The sequence below is a fragment of the Meleagris gallopavo genome, chromosome 8 (assembly GCF_905368555.1).
Source record: "Meleagris gallopavo chromosome 8, MGAL_WU_HG_1.1, whole genome shotgun sequence".
NCBI classification, from domain to species: domain Eukaryota; kingdom Metazoa; phylum Chordata; class Aves; order Galliformes; family Phasianidae; genus Meleagris; species Meleagris gallopavo.
In genome coordinates, this window is record NC_139411.1 from 19,115,092 (window position 1) to 19,141,109 (window position 26,018).

A 26,018-nucleotide genomic window follows, 5' to 3' on the forward strand; every position below is an offset into this window, starting at 1 on the left:
TAGTATTTGAGTATACAGTAGTAGCAATGGCAATGCAGTTAGTGCCATGAATTCAGAGGAAGACTAACAAGCAGTGGAAGTGAAATAACTGGCCAACAGAAACCAGAAGAGTAATTCTTTGTTGTGCATGGAGAGCAACTGGTTCACAGCTGATGTGGGTCATTTCAAATTATGACTTTAACCCATTATCAAAATGGGTGACCTTTACTTGCCTCAACTTTACACAGAATTGATGTGAGTTTACATGAAACATAGGAGTATAAAGGACTACTTTGGTCATTCTGTGGTTCCCCACAATCACAGACAACTGTGAAATAATGCCTCCTCCATTTCACTCTACAGAGGATACCACAAGCCACAAAACACTTTTTCGGTATCCTGTAGGAAACTAAAGATGATGTATAGGAGATCAAAGTCCACTGAAACTGTAGTCTGCCATAATACAAAACAGGAGAGATTAAGTTTATCACCAGTATTTTAGTTGCTAATAGTTGCTAACCCCATCTCAGATCACTGTTTTGAAACTTGGTGCCTAGGCAAATGGATGCACATCTAGTGTCCTTCCTGCTGTTGCAATCTTTAGTGGTTCAAAGCAAACTCCCCTCTTTGTTTTGTCATCAAAAATCAGTTATGTGTGAAAAATACTGTTATGGCACTATGCAAGACTATACTAGATGGAAGAACTGCTTCTGAAGCCAAAATAATGCCAGTACATTAGATCTGTTTTTTGTACTTGAGTAAATATGTGGTGATTTCACTTAAGCTGCTAGCAGGTCAAGAGAGGTGATCCTTCCTCTATGTTCAACGTTCGTGAGAACACATCTGGAGTGCTGTGTCCAGGCCCAGGCTCTTCAGTAAAAAGAAGATATGGAGCGAGTCCAGCACAGGGCGACAAAGATGGAGCTGGAGAAACTTATGTATGAGGAGAGGCTGAGAGCACTGGGCCTGCTCCCCTTGGCAAAAGAAGGCTCTGGGAGACCTTAAACAATGGGTGTAAATATTGGAGGGAATGAAGATGAGCAAGTCAAACTGTTCTTTGTTGAGATCATTGATAGGGCGCCTGAAATTCCATCTGAACACAAGAGAACACTTCACTAAGAGGGTGGTCAGTCACTGGAGTAAGTCACTCTGAGAGATTGTGGAGTCTCTGCCTGTGGAGAAACTCAAAATCTGACTGTACACAGTCCTGAACAGCTTCTGTAGCTGGCCCTCCTTGGCTTGCACTAGATCTCTTTCAAGCTGAGCAATTCTGTGATGTTTTCAAGTTTTGAAAGTCTTTAAATTCCCATCAAATGTATAGGTACCTTTCAAAGACGTCAGAGTTGCATTAATGAGTAAAAATAATGAAATGCACAGAGTTCTCAAGTTATTGTGTGTTCCTTTAAATATGCACTTATTCATATCAAATGTGAAGAATTACTTTGTTTTGCATTGGGATGATTCAGCAGTTGTTTAAGGCTTTCAATAAACCATTGCTTTTTTCAATAATGCTTAGACAAAACCTTTTTTTTTTTTTTTTTTTGTTAGACCAGCTCAGGTATGTAAAGGGCTTAATAGATTTATATTAAAAATAAGTAATTACTGTGTTAGAGGACAGTGAGTATAACTCAGACAGTAGTGAAGTCAGGTTTAAGACACAGAGAAACGAGCTGTATTTTTATCACTGTCTTGAGGGCCATAGCATGCTCTGTAGCACATTTGCTGCTGTAAATATACAATACATATTTACCAGAACTATCTCTGTTAATTTTGTTTTGCTCTTAACCTGAAAACAACCACTTTGATTCAAACACTGCACTGTTACCTTCTAACTGCACTAAGTAAATCCAAGTGCTCACATCAGTTCTGTAGCCCTGTGCTTTTATTATACCTGAAAGATGCAATGTTGGGAGTTAACTACTTTTGAAATAACAATAAACTCGGAAGCATTTATTAATGCAATTTCTTTCCTCCTGATGTAAAGTAGGAACAAGCATCAAAATATTTTTGAACTACTTTCCTCATGTAATAAGAGTTTCTTTTTTTACAGTGCTTCTCATTTCTGCTTTATGCTGTGGTCTTAAGAGGTGCTAAGTGCCTCAGCCTTGTTTTCAGAGTTAAAAGCATTCAGCGTCTCATAAGTACAGCCTGGTACCAGCAGGGCCAGCCTCCTAAATTTCAGGGAGATGGAGCAAGAAAATGTCATTTGCCCTCTGCCTGGGATGTGACTGGTGCCCCTTCAGAAAGGTGTGTGGGAATCCATGCCAATGGGCAGGTCTTCCAGCACCTTAACTGCTGCACAGTTACTGCTATATGGGCTACACAGTAGGATAGAGACAGGGCTCTGTTTTTAATGTGTCTGGTTAGAACATTGTGTATCCATTATTGTGTAAACATAAGCTTTGTTGATAAATTTAAGAAAATATCTTTTTTCCAGTAGTGAGATTTGATAAAATGTGTTTTGGAATATTGAACTTAGAATCCAGTTTATTTTTAAAGCAAGTCTTACTGGCCACAGTCATGTTGAAACAGCCAGGAGAGCATTGGCAGATGTTTGTTATAAATGTGTGTGTAGTCTAAGCTGGGTTGCTCATGCTCATTCTGAAATTGTCAACTTCTGCTAAACTGCCAGAATGCAACTGCTGACTAAAATACTCCCTTTTGCTAAGTAAAATGTTTACATGAAGAACTTATATTCTCTCCTAGTAACATGCTTCACAAGCTGTGCTTTCAAAGGAGCAGTGTTCATTTAACAATGATCTTGCCACCTTTCAGGACAGTGCTTTCTGCAATTTTGACTTTCAAGAGGGATTACCCTCGGTGTCTTTGTGTCGGTGCTGTCTGTTTTGTTGTGCACTCACCGTGGCACCGAAACGTTAATGAGAACACCTTTCTGCCCCCGGCCCGGCCTGACAGGCGGGTGCTGGAGGGCACGGCCGGGGGCAGAAACCGAGGGGAGGGAATCCGAACGGAGCGCCCTGCTGCAGAATGGCCCGGGTGCGGTGTCAGGCAGGGCGAGGACATCGCAGCTAACAGAGGAAATGCTTCCATGTATTGTCGTCTTCAGTGTTTTACGAGAGTTAACATTTTCTAGAGATACCGCAGTTGAAAAAGACCATTAAGGCCGCTTTGGTTTTATGAAGAATTTCCTGGTGCCGGAGCGTTCTTAGGAGCAGGGTGCTGAAAGCGAACGGGTTGGACCACAGAGACAGTTTTCACGCGTGCTTAGCGTTTCCCCGGCTGGTTGGAGGCGGGGGGCCTAACTTGGTCTGGCGCCTCACTGTTTCTCCGTGAAAGTACGAGAGAGGGAAGGCGAAGGCAGGGAAAGGGTCCGAAGCGTCGCTGCCCCATGGGCAGAAGCTGAGGTTGCCTTTAAGGACCTTTAGGAACCCCGCAAGGACCGGAGCTGTGCAGCTAGGTGCCGCCGAGGCGGGGGCCGCGGTGCCACTCCGCTCGCTGCCCGCTGCGGCACTTACCTGTGGCCCCCGCGGGGCCACTCGGGGCTGCGGGCGGCTCCCGGCGCGGCGCTGCGGGCGGTGGCGCAGCAGGGCTCGGCCGGGGAGCAGCGCCTGCGCGCCCGTCCCGCCCGCCCTGGGACCGACCGCGGCAGCCGGCGGGGAGGGAAGGAGGGAGGGAGCGCTCGGAGGGGGCGGGAGGCGCACGCCGTTTCCCTTTCTCTTTCGCTGGGCGGCTACCCGCCCGAGGCCACGGGGCTCCGCCAGGTACGGAGGGGGTCGGTGGGCGCCGCGGGCGGGGCGGGACGAGAGTTCGAGCTGAGCGGGGAGAGCACGCCCGCGGCGGGGCCGCCCCGTCCGGAGGGCCGCGGGGGGGTGTAGGGGGGACAGGAAGGGCACGGCTCCTCCCCGCGGGGGCCCGGCGAGGCCTGCGAAGCGCGTCGTGCCTCCTCGGGGCCGGGCGGGCGGCGAGACGGCCGCGGGCCCCGGCGGGGCGGGCGGGAGCTGCACCTGTCACCCCGCGGCGGACGAAGCCCCGGGAGGGCAGCGGGGCGGGCCCGGGGCTCGGCTGCGGAGCGGCCGCCGCGGTTACATAAACAGCGACCCGCGCGCCCGGCAGGCTGATGGCGACGCGTGTCAGCGGGCGTCGGCCCACACCGCCGGCTCACGCGGCTCTGCCTCCACGTGTGCTGCAGGTCCCGAGATGGCTCGCCTGACGCCGCGGCGGGAGGTGCGAGCCGCGGCCCCCTGAGAGCTCCCGCACCGCGAGCAAATGCCTGGAAAAGTCCCGCTGCGCAGAGCGGCACCGCAGCTCTCCTGAACGGCGGGCAGCAGCACCTCCCGGATCCGCTCCCTGATCCCCGGCACTCCGGCAGCCTGTCCTGCCCCACGAATGGCTGCGCAGAGGAAGCACTTGGTGAAAGATTTCAATCCTCACATCACCTGTTACATCTGTAAAGGCTATCTCATCAAGCCCACCACGGTCACGGAGTGCCTCCACACCTGTAAGTACCTCACAGCGCATCTGTCCTTTGTAAGTGGCACCCCTGCGAGTTTCAACTGATGTCTCCTTGGACCTCTGTGCAGTGCTTTGTTTACTGGTGCTGCGCTGCATGGAACGCTTGGTGATTTCTGGCGGGGTGTACCTCTGTGCCACTTGGGTACATCTGAGGCTGTGGATGTTCTCTTCAGCATCCCGTAGGGCGCGGATGCCCCTTTCCTCCTCCCTGAGCAGGGTGGTGGTGCTGGGCACAGCACACACGTGTGTCACCACAGCCTGCTCAGAATGAGACTATTGATCGGGTGTGGTACTCTGATGATGAGGCTGTGCCGCTTTGAAACTGAAGCAGTGCAACTGTTGGTGTACCACAGTGCACACAACTACTTGGGTTGGGCCTAGCTCTCCTAACTCTGTAGTGCCCTCCGTGGCACAGTGAGTAGAAGTACTTGAAATTTGGTAGAATGCTTACTTAGGGAGAAGATCTCTTTGAAACTGACTCAGGAGAGATTATTCAGGTTATCTTATGCTCCCAATGCTTCTAAAACATTGGTGTATGAATGATGCTGGATGTATCAGTGATCCTATCAGGCCCAGAAGACTTACTTCTGTAAGTGAAATTGCTTACACGCAAGTTTTTTTTTTAAGATTAATTCTTGAATATAAAATAGCTTGTTTGGGCCTTCTTGGCAATTTGGAGTATTTCCAAATAAAAATTGGAATTCTCTAGAACTGCGTGTTTTCTGGTAATCTTCCACTTTTAAAACCCGTAGAAAATTCCAGTTCAAAGCTTTGTCTTAGCATTTCCTGCCCATTCAGTGTAACATTGTTGTTGTAGTTGTTACTTTTGATGCTATGTTGTTACCAAGCCAAAACCTTGTATGTTCTAGTCAGCAGGATATCAAGCACATAAATAATTAAACCTCTCATTCCTATGGGTTGTTCATGGTATAGAGACAGTATTGTTTACCATTACAACATTCTTATTATTAGCTTGCTTTCTGAGAAAAACTAATTTTGAACAGATTTTTCCCAAGTCTAGTATCAGTATCAGCTAAGGGTTATAAAATTCTTTTAGTTTGGGTTGTTTGGTGAAGGAACTTAACTGCCAGAGGAAAGAAGTTAAGCAGAGCACCCTTATTTCATTTTGAAATGAAATGGGAGGGGGGTATATTAGCTGTTACTGTTAATCTTTCCCTTTAAAGAAAATGGAAAGCTTCCAGCATTAGTCTTTTTTTTTTTTTTTTTTTTTTTTTTTTTTTTTTTTTGTGGCTGAAGTTTAATGGACAGTACTAGCTTTTAAAAAGTTGGGATGAAGCAAAGATGTTACATCAGAAATCATGTCGGATTCCAAAAATAAGAAACAACAAAAAAAAAACACTTTGTTTTTATTTTGGGATTTTTCTGTTTAGATAATTTATTTGTTTATTTACTTTCATTCCCATTCCAAAGCAATAATGGCAGAAGAAGCATTTTCTCTCAGCAGCATCTGTTGCTTTTGTTCACTTGTGGATTGTGAGCTGTTTGCTGAGACATCTCTGTTACTGTCTGCCCCCCATTCTGCAACTGGTTAGTGTAAGTAAAGCTCACTGAGCTTCCATGTAGGTACACAGATCTCCTCCAGCAAAAGATGTCCTGTGTTTGAGTTCATTAAGTAGACATGCAAGAAAGAAGGTATTGAATCTTTGTAGTGGCTAGTTGCCAATATATGATGCTTACAATGATGGAAAAGAATTTAAAAAACTTCAAACGTTGATAGGGAAGCCCTATGTCTGTAGAGGAAGAGATGATATGTATATTGCAGAATTTAGAAGTGTACTGTGAGGAATTATTTTACATTTGGGCTTTTAGAATACTTTTTTTTTCTTTTTCTTTTTTTTTTTTTTTTCTTTTTTGACATGTTGGTATGATTTTTCATCCACAGCCAAATAGTGATTACAAATTCTAATACTTTTAACTCTTCTTTGGTGCTTGTCTTGCACTGCTCATTGCTGTAATTCAAAACTGTACAAATGATTAAAATCTGCAGATATGAACAGTTTAAAAAGCAAGGTAAACTCTTTAGATGCTGGGAATGAGGTCTATTTTTATGGAAAAAATGGCAAGTGCATATTGACATAGATGTTCTCTGGTGATCATAGTAACTAATGTGATGAACAGTAATCAAATCAGTTAGTGGTTAATTAACATCTGTGTTTACTGAAAAATGTTAAGTAATGAAGTTCTGTGTTGAGAAATGTGTGTCTTTTTAAAAGCAGTTTTTCTAATGAGGTTTTTGTAAATGTTGGACAGACAAATGAACTCCACTATTTCACTATTTACTGGAAAGATTAAATGTAACTTAGGCATCAGTGGTATGAATTTCCCTGCATTTGTTGGGAAGGAAATGCTTACAACACTGCAAGAATAATGCATTACTCTACAAATGCACCTCTTCGTTCCTTTGCTACTTTCAACAGAATGATTTTGCCTACTGTACTGAGACCTTTTTCTGTTCTCTTACATGATTGTCAAGGACGTGTAAGCACTACTGGCTGAAGCAGGCTAGATGTGAGCTGGGGGTATGTCCCATTATCTTCTCCTAAGTCACTCCATTGTTTTGCACAGTGCACGCTTAGAAAAATTGTCCCTGAGGAAAGTCTATTTGCCAATCTTTAGCATCCTACAGTATGTTGGACTGTTTAAGTGACTTCCAGAGGTGTTGGTTGGAAGGGATGCGTGAATCTGTCTCAGCCAACTTCATGTATGAGGCTGTTTAATTGCCAGCACTGCAACAGGTCGAGCCATGGCTCTGAATAGCTGAGCTGTGAAAACTTCCAAGTGTGGAGTCTCCACAGCCTCTCTAAATAGCATATCAACACTGCATAATTCACCTTGTGAAGAAATGTTTCTGAATGTCCACCCAAACAACTCGTGACTGATGCTTTTTGTTACACTATTTGCCACTACCAGGAAGAGTTTGGCTCTATCTGTTCTATTAGTGCCATTCAAATGGTATAGGCTGTAATTAGTGGCACCTGTCAGCCTTAACAATGATTTTCTTTTGCTAAATCTACGTTAACTGCTCCTGATTGCCTTTTTGTCCTTCTAATTGATTGGACATGATTCCAAGGGACATGGGATGTTCTGTTGTCTTTCCTGGGAGTTAGGGCAGGCTGTTTAGCTGTAGTTGCCCCAGCTGTCCTTCTTGTCCTTAAAGCTGAGCATAACACACTGCCCTTTTCCACTCAGGCAGACACCGTGCATAACCACTGTGATTAGGGAGGTAGCTTTCAGCTTAGTGAATCCTACCTAGCCCATAGATTTGAATGCATCTAGTTTTTGTAAGTAGGCCCTAACCTGCCACTCCTTGGCTGCTGGTCATACCTCTCCTTCCTAAATCACTCTGGTGCACTTAGACATCTAAGTTCAGCCTCTGAAAGCAAAAAAGACATTGGAGACTTCAGGCCTTTTGATGTTACCTATTCCTGAATTGTCTCCCTCATTCATTATCTGGCCCATGTTTTCTATGAACTTCATACAGCCACTGGTCTACTTGTAGAATCCCCTCTAAGTCTCTCATTAGTTTTAGCTCTGGCCATGCTTTGGCCTTCCTGATTTGATCACTAAATGCCCGACCAGTGATTTTACATCCTTTTGTTTCCCATCCTTGTTTCTACTTCTAATATGTTCTCTTTTTGTGTATTAATTAGGAAGCTTTTGCACCAAGCAGTTCTTGTGTCCCAGGCAACTGACAGAATTCCCTGTACATTAGGCTGCTTAGCTCTTGACGTCTAAATAAATGTTATTTAAAAAACAGCCAGCCCTCCTGGGTACCTCTCTTTCTAATGACAGCCTCCTTGGGAATTCAGACTGGAAGGTGCTTGAAGAAGCTGAAGTTTTCAAACTGGGGTTCAGAATCCTAGTTGCTGTTTAACTTTGCAGCCTTCCTCAGAATCCTGAGTTCAGTTACATTGTTGTCACTGCAAGGCAAACTGCCACCCATGGCTGCATTCATTGCCAGGTTTTTACTGTCTCTGAGGAGGAGATGAAGTGATGCATTACTCCTACCTGGCCTCTCTAGCATTTGCATTAAGAAATTGTCAACCAGTACAATCTAGGAGCTGTGGAAATGCCCTTCCATCTGGAAAACATCCAGAGATGAAAATTTCAATATAAACTTCAGTGTTTTTCAGGTGTTGCTATATGCTCCAAAAAGCTAGTGCTCTCACCAGTATATCCCAAAAGAACTTTATTGGAGCAAAGCTTCACATCCTCAGACAAGCAAGCTGAGCTACTTCTGTGCTCCTTGTCCTGCAGCAGCTCCAGTAAATGTCATGGAGCAGCTTAGCAGATCTATCTTACCTTGAAAGAGATTTCAAACCAAGTGAGCTTTCTTGGTCAATGCTCTCTGCTTTCTAACAGAAGGAAACATGCCTGACTGTGCCTGATAACTGTAATTAATAGCAAGTAGTCTCACGTGTCTATTTTCTGAGAAGAGCAGTTAAGTATATTAAAGACTTTTGTCCTGGTTTTATGCAGAGACTTTCCTGGAACTGCTTTTAATGCGTTTTTAAGGTAGCTAATTAAGTACTTGTTACATGTCTGTGCCATCACTGAGATGAGTTTGATATTTCACTAGCTGTGTGTATACTGCATTCTTCCTTTCCCCCCTGGCTGAAGGAGTGCTTAAATTTGAGAGAGGACATTCTCAGAAGAATTCAAAGGATCAGTTCTAACAAAGAATTTATCCCATAATTAACTAATTAAACTTTTTCTTGTGGGATATTTAGAAGAAAAATGCGGTAATAACTTTATTTCCTTGGTGATCAATATTTTAAAAATACCCTCTTTTCAGTAAACAGTATCTATGGGTGCATCAGGCATGTACCTCTTTGTTAGTTTAAGATGACATACAGTACAATCTTGACACTTGTATATGTATTGTGCAGGTGGGTACAAAGATCTAAAAGAATGTGTAAACCAGATAGCTCTGTACTGGGAAATGCAGCATTGTGTGGTATGTTATGGTTGCCAGCCAATTAGCATATGTCAAACAAATACCTTTATCAATTGTAATAAATTATCTTTTGTGAGTTTAAGCTTTATTATGGTTCACCTGAACTGTCATAATATAGTCAAGAAATACAAGTTCTCTTTTCACTGGCATATGATGTATGAACCTCAAAATTCTACAGACTGAGCAACTATTGGGTAAACTGCTTTCTTCTGCCTGTTCACCATCGCTGTAACCTACCACAAAGCAAGTGCAAACCATGTCATTTTGTTAATCTGAACGAGAAGTGCTAAAGGTCTTCTTTTTTTCCCTGAAGTTGTGAATTAAATATATCTGTAATTTATTTTTATTTAATGAGTCCCTTTTTCCTTCATTCATAGCACTTAGGCTCCACCCGATTCTCTGAAGCTTCAAAGTGACAGGCTTTAATGTTCAGTGTTATACACTGGGAAGAGGAAAATTATACCTATCGTATCTGAAATTACTGCTTGATTATCCTCCTCCTATTAGGAATATCACGTATGAGTTCATTGTTAGAATTTGTGTATATTTTTTACTATATTGCTATCAATAAATCACATTTGGCCTTTTTCAGGGAAATTCTCCTAGCACCATAACTTTACATGAGAGGGGGAAAAAAAAACGCTGTGTTGGATTATGACAGTATTGATTTACAATTTCAGTGTCATGTTTTTTAATGGTACAAGATGACTTCATGATTTGTGTTGGCTGTACAAACACTTGGTCCAGCTCTTTATCTTTGTTGGGGGTAGAAATACATCCATGTAGGTTTGGCTTACGATTCATAGTTCTTCATGATGATGTGTCAGTTTGTATTCTACTCCAAGACCTCTCACACCGGACACTGAACTTTTGTTGATTATTAGTACCTTTCTTGGACCCATGTGGCTTTCAAGGCTGCCATCTTCTCGCAGAAAATGTTTGATGAGAGCATGTAAATATATCCATATTGAGGAATTTGATTTCTTTCCATAGATTAGTTTATATAAATAGTTCTTCAAGTTGTATTAGTTTGGATTTTAGTAAGCTTTATGTTTAATACTGTTTAGTATTTGTGGGGGTCAAGGAGTCTATCACCTCACTTTAAATAAACATGCTAATTATCTGTGGTTCTGTGGCATAGAGTTCTTTTGAGCGGTAATCAAATCCTTCCAGCAGTAAACAAAAGTCACAGCTCAGATATGTCCCTTCTGTTTGAAGAACAATCACCAGGTCCAGCAGAGTAGGGTTTAATACATCTTTACAAGGCGCGTCAACAAGTCCTTTTCAAAGGATCACTGCCATCTTCTCACAGACTACAAGAACTTCTCTGACTTGATATCCCAAAAGCAAATGGGAAGAATGAAATTCTCGAAGAACTTCAGACATTGCTTTCTTGAAACACAGAGAAACTTCTTCTGGGAGTTTTTGTGCTAATCTTTTTAGAATCTTTGTTGCAAGAAATTTCCCACAGGAGAAGAGATGGCTAGGATTTAGGGCCTGTCCGTTCGAAAATTAATGGTGACTAATACTGACTTTTTCCAAAACTTAAATTCTTTATCAATTGTTGAAAATTGGCATCAGGTAGGAAAAGCTGTATAGATAGGGACAAACACTATTGTGATCACCAAACAGGAGGCTTACAAAAAAAATTAGACCAACTCTTTCCTTTATTAAAAGAATAGCAGAACAGAATTTTTTTCACTTGCTGGGTTGGGGGTTGGTCTCGAGGACCTCTAGAGATCACTTCCAACTCCTACAATTCTGTGATTCAATACTGTGTGCTGTTCTCCATTGAGATAGAGTTATCTCTAGCTCAGTTTCTGTGAAATTAAGTCACAAAAGGTCTAGAATAAACCAAACCCTTATGTTACTTACCACAGTGACTTTTGGTTGAATTTCCATGTGGCTGTTGTTTATGACTGTCAGACTTAATGATTTCATCATCATACTAGCTTCTCAGCTTTTAAAAAATGTTTAAATTGTGATTCTTCAAATAATGGACTTTCTTGGATAGCAGACGGTTCTTAACCTTGAGTTTTTATCAGGATTGTCATCTCCTGCCAATAGTTAGTACTTTCTCTTGTCTAAGGTAGAATATTATCTCCACCTTCAGCACAGTATAGATGCCACGATTGAGATACCACGTGCTGCATTTGAAGAGCTCCAGTGACAATAGCACGTTTCAGATTCCCTGTGAAAACCGGGCTAAGTAAGGTTATTTAGATTCTCATTCAAATCATCTAGGAGATGCTTATCTTAGGACTTTTGTTTCAGACTTTTTATTACCTTTGATTTGAGGCTTAATGGGCTCATCTTCATTAGACCTTTGACTTACTTCATCCCTACATCCAGTATCTACATTTATTTGCTTTGGTGTTCTTTGCTTCACTAGTATATAGGAATCATGCACTCAATCTCCTGATTTATTATTATTAGGAAGAAGGCACCTCCGTTGCTAATGAACAGGAAAGTTCTAATTTTCAGCAATGTTAATTACTGCAATTTTGGCAATATTTCATTTTCTAGGCTACCTTCTCTTAAAAACTCTTGCCTAAAATAAATGTCTCCACACAGTCCTGTGTTTGAAATATTTTTCACTTTTCTACAGGGAGCACAATGCACATTACTATTAATTAATAAGCCTTCTCGATCAAGTTTTATGCCACATGGTATACTTTTTCTCTTTTTTCGTCAGTTCAGAACCAGACCTTTTAGTGGTTGGCTTGTTTCTGCTTGCTGGAGAATAACAAGATGAATTAATGACTTGATGCTGGAAGTGCCTGTTTCAGAAAGGCAAGCTCATTTCATATTTCATCCTACCTTTCTCCTGAAGAGTATATCAGAATTTGTATTCATCAGCATTATTGGGTGTTGCTTGTTTTTTGTTTCTTTTTCCAATTCAAATGACTTTGCGTGTTCTGGAGCCGCTTCTGGGGGGCAATCTTTAGTTCTACTGAAGTATCAAAAAATTAAAATTATAGTAACTAGTATTTGAAGGTGGGCTAGAATGTTTTTGGAGAGTATCGAGTTATGTTGTTTGATCAACTAATGAAAATCTGTCTGTGCACATTTATATAAACTCAAATGGTGTGGTCTGTTTGTAAGTAGTTCAGGTCTGGACACTTGGCTTCTATCTGTGCCCTAGTGTTATGTTTTTGCAGTGCATTATGTCTTGTAGCTACATCTGTTCAAAAAGTATGACTTAAGGAAAGTGATGCTGCTTCATCTGTGATTTTGCTGCTTGTGTTGCTTGGTTGACCTCGGGATCAAGCACCCTGCCATCCAGCTACAGATGAGAGGAAATGGGATTTTTTCAGAATATTAGTTACAGAAAGTATATAGAAAAGTAAAGAAATTTTGTTGTTACAAAACATCACACTCATCGTTCTGTAATTGATTTCTCACCCTGTGGATGTGTTAGGAAACACACGTGCTAAAATCAATTAGGTGCAATAATTCAACAAATTACAAAAATTCTATGACATAAGGAGAGTTCTGTGATTACAAGTTCCTTTATTTGTTTGCCAGTGCTAAATCTTCACACCTTTGGTTTAAGAAGAAATGCACTCATGTCCTAAGTGTTGAACTGAGCTCTTGTGCATCTCTGTTTGGAGGTCCCTGTCTGCAGAGGGCCGTGCCTTGCTCCCTAGACATAGAAGGGGGGTTGAAACTAGATGATCATCAGTCCTTTTCAACTCAGGCCATTCTATTCTATGACTTGGTTGGCAGCACTTAGGGGCTTTTACCAGATCATCAGTGATCTACCAAGTATGCAGCACTGCTGGAGCTATTTCACTTGAGGAGAGTGCCAGGAGCCACGCTGAGCTATGCAACCAAAGCAATGAAGTTCATGCCTTTCAGTCAGTGTCTGAAACCACTTTGGAAAAACCTGCGCCTACACAGACTCAGCTGACATGTATTATCATTACATTATCAGAGTCAGCTGATGTGTAGTAACTCTTTTGGGCATTTTAAGGCAGATAAGTGCAGCCTGAGCACATTAGGTGACATTTGCTTAAAACAAACAAACAACAAAACCCAACAAGATTGTCCTTAAAGACTATCATATAATTAGAGCTTACCAGTTCACTTTAGTGGTGCTATTAGTTCTTTAGGTAACTGATCAAAGAAATTAGTGTTTCAGCAGAAAACATATTGCAGTTGCAGCAATCCATTTATTTTTTTAGTCCATTTGCTGTTGAGTTTGCAGCTCTCGTTTCACTTTAAGTAAAGTAATAATAAACAGAGTATAGAGATTATCTCCATCCTGAATGTTATAATGCATTAATAATAGCAGATGTATTTGTTCTTGTCAGCTCCAGTTACATGTTCTTAATAAAGGCAGTAAAATCTACAGACTGCAATTAATCATTTGAAAGCAACAGTAGTGCAGCACCTTCTTTAGTTTGATTTCATTTCATTGGATTTTAAATTCAAGTTGTTGTTCTGAGTTTGTCATGGTCATGACTCTGTTTTCTTTTTTTCATGATAATATTCAAGTATTAAGTATTTTCTGTAATTTCAGTCCAGAGGCAAACATCGCTGCTTTGAACCAGTGTAGAGTTTCTGTGAACTTTTCTCTTACAAAGAGCTTGCAGAGCTGGCTATCGCTTTGAGGAACAGGAAGTGTAAAGCAATTAGTGCTTTAAAATAATACTCCTTCATCTGTGATACATGAATAGTTAGCTCAATTAGCTGGCATCATTAGGTTGTGTTCAAGGAATACTACTTAGATCTTGGCCTAAGTTCTTTTTCTTTCTTTTTTGTCCCTCAGTTTGTAAGACTTGCATTGTTCAGCACTTTGAAGACAGCAATGACTGTCCCAGGTGTGGCAACCAAGTGCACGAGACCAACCCACTAGAAATGTTAAGGTAAGATGACATTACACAACTTTGCTGACGTGAAGGGACTCAAAAATTAAAACAACCAAACAAAAAGCCCTAAATATCATTGTCCTAAAATGAAATTAATTTTTTTGCCTGTTTGTAAAATGAGTCAACTTTGCTTGACCAGAGACTATCAGTTTCTCATCTTGTAGCAGACTGGAATTTTTCACGAATAATTTAAGGAGGAAAGACAAAGAAAAATTGCAGCAAGGTTCGTGTATGTTGTACAAATTAAAATATTTTAAGGCCTCTATTAAAGAAATGAAGCAGAAACCTTTTATGCTTTACATGATTACGAACTTTATTAATAGTCTTTCTTTCCTTCCTTCCCCTCCTCAACAATTTAGGAGATTTCAAACTGCATGAAACCCTTCTCTTCTTCCAGCGTTGTATAAAAAGGGTCATGCAAATAACTGAATGTTTTCCAAGGGTTATACTTGCCAATCTATATTGTCATCTGCCGGTCAGTCAGGAGAAGCATAAGAGATGGTTTGGACACTGAAAATGTCCATTCTTGGAAGTTAGTTTCTATATAACATCACCAAAAGAGAACGCAGAATTTCAAGAAAAATAATTGTTAGGACAAGATGCGTCAGTTATTACAATATATGGAAATGCAAAGTGATAGCTATCCTAGAGAAATCAAGAAATGTCATTAAGAGTAAAACTTCACATTTTTCTAAAATGATGAAGCCACCACCCTCATTCCAACCCACTCTCTGCTTTTCCCAAGGTAACTGATTTACCTGCTTTCCACAGTGTATGTGCTGGAAGTCCACACGTGTTAAGCAAGAGTTTAAAACGTGAGAAAGTCCTGCAAGAAAGATGACAGGATATCAGTACAGGGCTATGAAGGCAGATGGACAGACTCTGAGGTAGTAAAAGTAGTTTTAAGGTGTACATAAAAGCCAGGTTGAATGGGGCCCCTGGGTAGCCTGGTCTAGTATAAGATACGGAGGTTGGTGGCCCTGTCTGCTGCAGGGGGGTTGGAGCTGGATGATCCTTGAGATCCCTTCCAACCCAAGCCATTCTGTGCTTCTATGAAAGGGAGATTTTTGTTTGTTTCTTTTAGTCGTATTTAATGAAGTAGATTCAAAAATAAGTTAGCTGGATTTCTATTCAACATTCACTTTTCTCTTGATGTTTGATAACCACAGCAATCGTTAAAAATTTTATTGCAGACCTTAGAAGGGATTTGAACTCTTCACCTTTTTGCTTGTTATATCATATTACTGTACTTTTGCTATTTGCATAATGATGATTATTTGTGAATAAAGAAAAGTGCTTCCCACCAACCAATGGATAGAAGCGTTCACTGCTAGGGACAGTGTATTGTCCTTGTAAGTTTGAGCTTTTACTTTGCTACGAGCATGAGAATTTCTGGAAGTTGTCATGAGGGCACTTCGTTACAGTACGCTGGGATCTTCTGGCTTGGATTTGCTTGCCTAGAATGTCCCTGTTGAGCTACAAAAATGATGTATTAGCTGTGATTGCATGGGACTACTGGATGTGAATAATTTTAATTACTAATTGCATAAAAGGAGCTGTTTTTACTCTCTTGATCTGTTTTCTTTGGATTTTAATTCTTAGAATACCTTTATAGGCTCAATTTTCATACATTTTATACTTTGTTTCTTTCATATACATCAGTATCGCCAGATGTGATCCCACAAGTTTTAGGGGAGATATTCTTTAGTTGATCTTTCACGTGATTTTTTTGGGCCTAGAATTTGGATTATTCAAATCACAAACTTAATTGGCCAGACACTGAGAGAGTCAGAGAAAATGACAGCATAATCGTGCCTATGAGATCTGATTATTTGTTTATTTTTCATGGAATCTCTTTGAGATTTTATTTTTTTAGCTGATAAAAGAATTGAATGAGCTAGATTTTCAGAGGACTCCAGATAAACCAAAGCAGTAAAAAGGAAACTAGCTGTGTACTGGTCACTGCATATGCAATGAAAACAACTAAAACTAATCACCGTTTGCTCAGTTAAGGCTATCCTGAGTGTCTCATTCCAGTGCTTAAAATCATAATTTCATGTTACTGATTGGTCCAAAGGAAGCCTTCCTGCCTCCTCACAGCTGCCTTTTGTCTTTTGTACAATTTAAAAACAAACAAAATAAAACACCAATAACAACAAAACATCCAAAGGGTACAATTTTTCTTTGAGACTTATGTAGTTTGTAGCACTGTTGTGAACTCAGGAAGAAATACTATTGTGTCAGTGCTAAGATAAATATTTATACCTGGAGTTTACGAGAGGTGGTATTATTTCCTAGTTTACTGGTGTTTGCTACAATTTGCTGTATTTTGCTTTGATTTTTGTGACAGATGTTGTGTTTCAGATAGATACCAAGACAGTAGGTGAGAAAGAGTAAATCCAGCAACTCTAAGTGGTACCATTAGCTGAAGTCTTTGTGATCCAAATGTTTTTGGAGAGGTAGAGCTAAAAGGGTTTGTGTAGATGTTTACCACAAGTATATTTCTAATCTCCTATCAGTATAAGGAGCATTTTGTCTGCCATAGCAGGAGATGCTGTACAGAGTATATAAGGCTGCTAAATACTGGAAACAGAAACATTCTAGAAGTACATATTTCATTCTGACAGGACTATTACAAGTGAGCTAGAAAAATATTTTAGAAAATGTCTAGTAGATGTTTAGTAAAATAGTAACGTGCTTTAAGTAGGAAGGGCTAAAAGGGTGAGATAAGTTAAGCTCAAAAGCCAGAAACGAGGGAAGACCTATTTTCTTTATAATTATTTCATGCAACTCCTTCTAGAGTAACTAACTGGATCAATTTTCCAGCAAACTGCATGTAACTTCGTTTGCTGGTTGCTTTTTATGTTTGCGTTTGCTAAACTAGTAATCGGAAGAGCAGTATAATGACATTATCTTTTTTGGATGTTGCCTGTGTAACATTATGCACACATTATACTTTGACTTAGAGATGAGCCCCATCATTGCTCAGGAATGCAGCAAGTTTCTGAGAAATGACACTGACCACCCTAAGTAGTATTTTATTGGAGATCTTTGAGATATACTTCATAAACTCTTTTATAAACTCAATTATGACTAACTTCATAGCTGTCTGAGTTATTTAGATGCATCTTTCAGTTGGCAGTATGGAAAGGCTGTTGAAATGAAAAGGCTGAGTCTGAAATTCAACTTTGAACTCCAAACTGATATATAGGAAGAGTATTAAATTTTGGAATTCACCTTCCAAGTTTAAAAGAATTCTGTGTTATCAATGTTCAGTAGTGTTTGGGTTGGTCATACTATAAAGGCACGCTTCTTAGCAAGCTTGCTTGGATGCAAGTTTTCCTGACTGACGCCTTCATTTGCTTCACTTTAGATAATTAACAGTTATTAGAGTTGCTTTGTTCATAAAACTCATTTATTACAGAAGGTGGGAGAGACGGGATCTATTCAAAGCTAGCATAAATACTTGGTTCTTCTTGCCAGACAGGTTGTTTTGATGGTTGGAAGATGTGGGGATGCAAAGAGGTGTCTAAAACAAATGATTCTCAGTTTGGCCTCAGCAGGAAGTGTCATACTAAATGACTGAGCAACTTCACAGTTAGGTCAAGCAATTTCATTTTGGAATGAGTTTGATGCAAAATACAAAATCACTTTTTGAGTTCTTACAGGCTTGGAGGATAGGAACACTGTTGAAAGCACCTAAAATTGAGAATATTTTTATAATTTCCTAGGTTTATTACTATAGTTTATGGTTAGTTTCCATGCACTTTAAGATTGGATAGGTATTATTTTTTCTACTTTTTTCTCTGTAGCTACAGGGATATTTTCCTTCTATTAGTGTTTCTGCTTCATTAGGAAGAAGTAGTTCTTTTAGTTTGCTTTTTCAAAGAAAATAATTGTCAAGTAGAGTATGAGTGCATGGTGCTAGCATTGTAATTGCTATGTACACAGGTTTCTTGCTGTGATAGCACTGCCACTGACTTTTCTTTTGGGCCATTGAAGACCAGTTAAAAAATGAAAAATGGAATTTCTCAGAAATAAATGTAGAAAAAACAGCATGTATGCAGCATCACAAGGAATGTTTAACAGGATTTTTGAAATAAGGTACAATGTGATTCTCCTTTGAAATCCAAATTTTTCTAAATGAGTAAGTTATGAAGATTAGAACTTTCTTGCAGAGTGGAATTGTTTCCAATTTTTTTTCCATTTTCTGGATAGATTCACAAGTTCCCAATGCTCTGCTCTGGGGACTTTAAAGAAAGCAGTACCACCTAGTTGTGTTTGATCTTGAGAGGTTAGAAAAGATAACACCGTTTGAAAAAGTAGACCTACAGTTTCTCTATTCAGACAGTAAGTGCTTTGGTGTCATATGACTTTGTTTTCCTTCTTATCCATGAGAAACTGCTTTCCATGCATCTTTGCTTTAGGAACAGTCTGCTTCACCTGGATTTTCTTTTTTTTCTTTTTATCTTTACAAGAAGAAACAATTGAAAAATGGATTACAGTAGTAGCTTAAATATAAATATTCCTATGATATGACTGTCTCCAAGAAGTGAGATAGAGAACTGGTCTCAAAATAGACGACTGGTTAATATGTCTATTTGTAAGCTTTAGATTACAAACGCAAATAATGTAGAGAAGAGAAGCTGGAATGCTGTTGTATTTATTCTAAGAAGTGAATCCCTACCTACTAAAATGCTTCTCGGTGTTCCTCAACTTTAAAATCTTCGGGTCATCTTAATTTGCCACTTCTAGCAGACAAGAGGTAGTGAATTGTCATATGCTTTATAGCAGACCTAGTGTGTATTATTAATGGTGTGTACACATACGTGCATGTATATACACAAATATAAGTATGTATATATAGAGGTACATATATATCATTATATATATATATATCATTATTGAGAAGACAAATCAGAGCAATTAAAAATGTACCAAAGGAAGATATTGCATTGTGGTTTTTAGCCAGGGCAGAGTGGATGCTACAGTGTGAGCTACTTTATCCTGCCCAGATTGATTTGTATGTGTTATCGTGAGTAGGGAATCTGTTCAGCTTTCATAAAATGTATTACAGGGGATGTCTACACTTACTTAAAATCAATATGATAATGGAGTTTATAGTTTCCATGCTTGTTATGCATTACTCGGTCTTTAAAATTTGGTACTGCTTTTCTAATGTCTTCTTTTTGACAGTATAATTCTTTCAGTGTAACACAAAAACAACGAAAACTTGTCAGAATGTTTTTTCCCTTTCCTTTACTTTTTATCTATTAGAAAGTGAATTTCTTGGTAATTTCAAGAAGAAATCCATTTGAGCAGTAATTCAGATAATCTTTAATGCATGTTTTTCTCCTTTATAGCTAAAATCAGCTATTTTTCCATGGTGTATTATTTACTAGAAATATGCAATTCATTTTGCTATTAAAAATGTATTTGTTGTTTAAAGGCTAAAAATATTTAAAATGCAAGTTTCTACTTAATGTGAAATGTATTTTCTCCCCTTGAAAGGCTGGATAACACGTTAGAGGAAATTATATTTAAGCTGGTGCCTGGACTTCGAGAACGTAAGTTCTGATTTGGTTTTGGGTACTTGCTTGGGGTGATGGAGGGAATATGACTGTTTCTAATGCTATGTCTGTATTTCTGATTTAAAAATTCATATTACTGTTTTCTGGTGTTAACTAGAGGAACTGCAGCGAGAGATTGAGTTTTGGAAGAAAAATAAACCTCAAGAAAATGGGCAAGGTGATGACTTTTTTTTATGTCATATTTTTTTCCCTTCCTCACATGTACGTTAGGTAATGTCACAGCTCCTCATCAAACCCCAATTCTTCAAACGTTCATGCATGTACTTTATTATTACTGAATTCAAAGATAATGCACGATCTCTTAAAAATCTTTCTTAGTGTCATCTGGAGTCTTATTTACTACTGCTCACCTCTTAACCAGTTGATTTAAAGTGCTAGCTCTTTAACTGTTATTTTTGTTTGCATTTCCCTTAGCACTCACAGTCATCATTCATGCAATTTTCCATTTGAATTCTTAATTTTTTTCATATTACATAGAGTAAAATGTAGAACTGCTTGAGCATTTTTTACAGATTATTTTATGTTACTGAGTTTGACCAGCTGTTAAGTAGGAGGTTGTCAAGAATTAGTAACGACAAGTAGTAAAACAGTTTTCCGCACAATCTAAACAATTGTTTTATGTAGATTCCAAAATGCTTTAAATGCTTTTTCTTTTTTCTTTCTTTTTTTTTTTTTTTTTTTTTTTTGGTAGTTGACCCATGAACTTTGAGAGTTCATTATTAAGCTGCCAACGGAGAAGGGCATCTGTTTTTGAAGCCCCTTTGATTTCACTTCAGGGTTTTGATACCACTACATGATTTGGGCTTTTAAAATACCTTTTGAAAGGCTCCTTTGCTTTATTTCACAGTTATGTTTCAGGAACTTGTCTCTCCTGTTATTAGAGCAGACAGTTAATATGTGTTAATTATGCATGTTGCAGGTGCTGAGATTAGTTGTTCCATGGTATATATACAAGCAGTGTTTTCTGGAAGTGAACTGCCACACCATAGAGTGGGTTTGCATTTAATACATTCAAGGTTGCAGCCTTTAAAAATCAGTGGACACAAACAACAGTAGACAGCTTGAACTATTAGGGGCACATTATTTCCTATCATATAGGAATCTGTTGTGCATTTTACTTCAAAATGTCAGTAGTAAAACTTCATTTTCATAGGTTATAATTGATCAATTTAATAATACACAAAATTAAAATTGAAAAGTTAATTTGAAGGAAAGTGTGCTCTTGAATATTAAGTATTACATCAAACAAGTGTTGGTACTGTGACTTTTGTTTTACACTTAAATAATAATCTTCATATTCCACAGAAGAAAGCCCAAAAACTGATAAACCCAAAGTTGATGAGGAGTGTGATGAAAATGAAGAAGATAAAGACTATCACAGGAGTGACCCACAGATTGCCATCTGCCTCGACTGTTTACGCAACAATGGGCAGTCCGGAGACAATGTAGTAAAAGTGAGTAATAATAATAATTTGTGGTGGTATTGTTGGAACTAAATCATTCTATAACAATACATTTTAGTGAGACAACATTGACCTGTCTTGATTGTACCTTTAGTTACTCTCTTTTGTTTGAGGTGTTTCAGTGCATCTTGGAATTTTAGAAGAATTTCATAGCATTACCTATTGATTATTGTGGCTATATTTTTTTTGTAGCTCCAATATCTTCCATCCTCAGTGGTAAATAACTGCTTCCTACATCAGATTAGGGCATACCAGGGAGTTGCTTTAGAAGTTAGTTGTGAGAGAGCTGTTTCACACTTTCAGGATAGTTGTCTTAACATGCCAACATGAAACTACTTCTCATGTAAGTTGTGTACTGAATGACTGGAATACAAATCTTTTAAAGATGTGAACAGGAACGAAGCTACAATGCTATTATGAGTTAGAAGAGAGAGTAGTAAAAATGGTTGCTGATTGGAAAAAAGATTTCTTACAGCTGTCCCTGGACTGGAAATTGCTTACATGCTATTTAATGAAAAATGAGAAGGCATGGTTCTGTAATTTCTAACATGTTTTTCTCTTCTGTTGTCGCTTTAGGGTTTAATGAAGAAATTTATCCGTTGCTCTACTCGAGTGACCGTGGGAACTATCAAAAAGTTTCTCAGCTTAAAATTAAAACTTCCAAGTTCTTATGAGGTACATTTGGAAGAGCATTGCTTATGTTTTTATTTCACTGCAAAGTGGTATTTTTTAAAATGAAATTGAGCCATATTTATGCGTGAGTTTACACTAAGTATTCTTCAATATTTCTAAGGTATATTTCTGCCCTTAAGTAAGGAGTCGTTGTTTATCACAATGACTAGAAGTTGTAATGGTGCAACTCATGCAGTTGTAGTAAGAATCCAATCCTTAGGAGAAGTGACAAAAATGCTATCAGAATTTTTTGAGAGGAAGATGCTGCTTTTTTTTTTTTTTTTTTAATATGTCATTTCCAGAAGTTAATAGAGAAAGAGACATGTCTTTTCTCTGTGAGTGATATGATTTTGGCCATAACTGTTTTCTGGAGAGACTTCCTGACATGGTAGAAGTTGTGATGTAGAGTTGAGATAGGGAGCCTGAAACTCCTGCATTAACTTTCCTTCTTCTCAGGAATACAGGAGTTTTGACTTCAGTCAGTTCTCATACAGAACTCAATGACTCCACATGTTAGGCTTGCTTTAATGAATAGCAGCATCCCAGCTTCAGTCAGAGGTAGGGCTGAGTAAGATCAGGTCCATAGGTTATTGCAGAGTTGTCACAGTATTATGATGTTCCAACCAGCCATTTTGGTGTCACTGGTTTTGTTTTAAAGTGATTTAATCTATCTCTGACATCTTAATGTCATGCGTTATGTGGCGCCTACTTAAAATTTTTTGACATTTTTTTTTCCTCTTGAAAATAGGAAAGCATTATGGCTATTGTAATGAAAGAATAGTCATAGATTTTCAGTGAATGCTGTAATATCTTTCACAGTAAGAGAAGTACTTGTTTTTTCTTATGCCTTTAGTCCTTCCAGATAATGAAGAAACATGTCTGTATACATGCATTTTCCATAATTATAGTTATTTTTAAACTAAAACATTTAAAGTTAGCTCATAATTTATTTTTTTAAGATGAGAATTACAACACCTGGATTTTGTATGTTTGGTTTTGAAAGAGCATTGATGTAGCAAGAAGGCCTTTAATAAGCAACGTACAACTTTCTCTTCAGAGAAACACTGTGTAGTATTGGTAAATATAGACAAGTTTTGTCTACTAATAATTTCCTATTTAGTTTAGAACATTACAAAGAAGTGAAAAAGTATATTGGAACACTACTGTACGAAATGGCCTGTTATCAATATGTTGTATTTATTAAGCTTTTAATAGTAAGAGAAATTCTGGGCTTAGTTCTCAGAGATGCTCTTAAAAGTTCATTTAGTCATTAATTTTTACATCAGTTTGTCTTACCATTTGTTCTGTTGTATTTTAAGCTGGATGTACTATGCAATGGAGAAATCATGGGAAAGGATCATACTATGGAATTCATCTATATGACAAGATGGAGACTAAGAGGCGAAAACGTAAATGCTGTTCTATTACTAATAAATGGTGTTTGGGGATTTTTATTACCTTATTGCTTTCATAGCTTGATACAAAATATCTTCTGTGATCTTTCAAAAAGACCTGTCCTTAAGAATACGTTTTGCATGTTTTCTGTATTTCTTATGTGAGACAGAATCTAGTGAGTGGAAAACCTGCAGCAAATATATTGTGTAGATTCTGAAGCTTAAAACTGAAAGGTATACTAAGTTTGCATGAAAGGTCTGCTCAGAATTTCAAGTAAGCTATCTGAAAACCTACACACTTTACTCATTTTCTGCAAGTTTCCTGTTAGTGACATTTTATGTCACAATATTTACAAATCTACATACAGCAGTTCTTTATTTAGAATCTGTTTTATTCAGTCAGTAATGAACTGTAACACTGGCAAATTATTGGAGCAACCTGATTGGTTTATGGTTGTTTCAGTGAGTACCACATTCATGGTTTTTAGTTGCGCTGCATAACAAAGACTAACAATCAGGTAATACAGCTAGATGGATTTTCCTTATTGTGAGCATACATTTTAGAACTGCAACACTTCACTTACTTGTAGACCTTTCTTTCAGGTATGCTTTTGTTTAATTTAGTAGACCTTACATTGTCCTGTATACCTAGTAGATTTTGTTAGGACTCATATCTCCATTTCTTCTCTTGTTTTTTAAATTTATCCATTTGTTTATATCTGGCTGTTGGTTGCTTTTTGCTCCTTATTGCTTAATGCTACGAGCAAGTTTGTTGCCTGCCAGTGGAGGTTATACTGGAGGAGTGATAAGTTTAAGCAGTTAACATAATTTATTAATCTGTATACTCAGATGTAAAATGCAGTGGGAAGTGGACAGAGAAGACAGGATTAAGCATACTGTGAAATTAATAATTTGCAAGTTTCTTTATTTTACCTTATGTGAGAAAAATCAAGATGTATTTCATAGGAATTAAGAGAGTAATATGTATAGGCAATTATTAGTTAAATTTGAACGTTGTATTGCACTGGAATTTGATGGTTACTGAAACCCCAGAGTTGCATCAGTGAGTACCATTTTTCCAGTACTGCTTTGAAACCAGCAGTGTCTGTTTGCCTTGCCATTTTATTTTTTATTAGCATTGGCTGTACTAGTAGGAAATTTTGAGGCAACAACTTAAGTGATAATGGAATTCTTCTCGTAAAATTTAAACCTGCAACCCCTGCTTACAAATGGACCTATGGTCCTTGCAGTCATTTGTAAGCAGCAGTAACTGTCATCTTGACAGAAAGGATACTATTTGTATGGGTTAATTTTTTTTTTTAATCTCAGAATTATCATTTTAACCTTAAATGAGTAGAAGAGTTGACAGCTCTTGCTTAGATTTGTAAGTTATGTTTATATACACGGTACATCAGCTATGTGTTCATCTTTTCTTTTATGTTGTTTAAGTAATTCCCCTGAAGTCAGAGATGACAGACTAAATCTTGTAAAAATTGTGCTGGGGATAAATCCAGTAACATCTGGGCTTTTCTAATTTTGTTTTCTTCAACTGTGTTGGATCTTCTAAAATAACAGTAGTTGCAGTGCTAATTAATTCTCTTCCTTTGGATGAAGATCAAGTAAATTCTTTATTTTTGTCTTTGGTACTATTTGCCACCAGCTTTTACTGGCACACCTGTGGACCTTACAAGAAGTAGAGTAGTTAAGTGGAATATCCATTTATTCATTAGAGAAATCTTTCTTGTTTTAAACAAGGAAATAAATTTTAAACTTTACAACTGAATTTTTAAAAAAGGAAAGATAAATGTCTATGTCCAGCTGTGGATGCCTCTTATCTGATCAGAAAATCATCTCCTTCGCAGTTTCGGTGTCAGAACTGCTCATCTTCGCAAGTCTACTCACAGGATGGCACTTTTTATCAGGTAAGAGGCACTCACGACTGTACATATTACAGTCAGTAAGGTCCTGTAAACACTATGGTTATAATCGAAACTGGAATTTTTATGATACCTCACAACAAAGTGCAAAAATACCACAAGAAAGACTCAAGCATTTTTGTTCATTGAAAGAAAGCTTAATTAAATTAATATAACACTTTCAAATTACCAGGTTTTGTAGGTTTAAAATATAAGACTTCTATCTTTTATTTTTCGTTAGGCCAGTTATCTTGTTTCATTCTTCAGGCTGATACCTGCATCAGTATGGAAGGGTTATTCACCTTCCTATCTCATTTTTCTGATAGGTAGCATTGGGCAGCCACTGACTAAGGACCAAAACTGAATGGAGTGAAAAAAAAGAGAATGTATTGGTGATTTTGTATCTTTATGACAATTCATATTTTCTTTTTAAACAAGTAGAGAAATTGCAAATTGAAGCTGATTCCTAAATCTCATTATCAGTTTGGTATTCTTTTTTAGTATATATCAAAAATCATAAAGATTGGAAAAGACCTCTTAAGATCATCTAGTCCAACCATCCACCTGCTGCCAATAGTGCCCACTAAACCATGTCCCTAAGTACCACATCTTCACGTTTCTTAAGCACCTCCAGGGACAGTGAACAGTATTTCAGATTGTTCATTGGTAATATTCAAT

The 26,018-nt window shown here is 38.5% G+C and overlaps 1 protein-coding gene across 5 annotated transcripts in view; it reads left to right on the forward strand.

The window, feature by feature from the left end:
• The window catches only part of PCGF5 (polycomb group ring finger 5), a 57,277-nt gene that overhangs the window by 19,913 nt on the left and 11,346 nt on the right, over positions 1 to 26,018 (forward strand). Inside the window, exons 1-9 of one of the 5 annotated variants that reach the window (XM_085229053.1) lie at positions 3,550 to 3,701; positions 4,130 to 4,438; positions 14,205 to 14,301; positions 19,816 to 19,871; positions 19,993 to 20,052; positions 21,201 to 21,349; positions 21,935 to 22,033; positions 23,350 to 23,439; positions 25,287 to 25,346. In XM_085229053.1, coding sequence (XP_085085179.1) covers positions 4,327 to 4,438; positions 14,205 to 14,301; positions 19,816 to 19,871; positions 19,993 to 20,052; positions 21,201 to 21,349; positions 21,935 to 22,033; positions 23,350 to 23,439; positions 25,287 to 25,346 — 723 coding nt within the window. In that variant the 5' untranslated portion in view covers positions 3,550 to 3,701; positions 4,130 to 4,326. Of the gene's footprint in view, positions 1 to 3,549; positions 3,702 to 4,129; positions 4,439 to 14,204; positions 14,302 to 19,815; positions 19,872 to 19,992; positions 20,053 to 21,200; positions 21,350 to 21,934; positions 22,034 to 23,349; positions 23,440 to 25,286; positions 25,347 to 26,018 lie in introns of those variants that run through there. The other 4 variants (XM_085229050.1, XM_085229052.1, XM_085229055.1 and 1 more) reach the window with 4 other exon arrangements.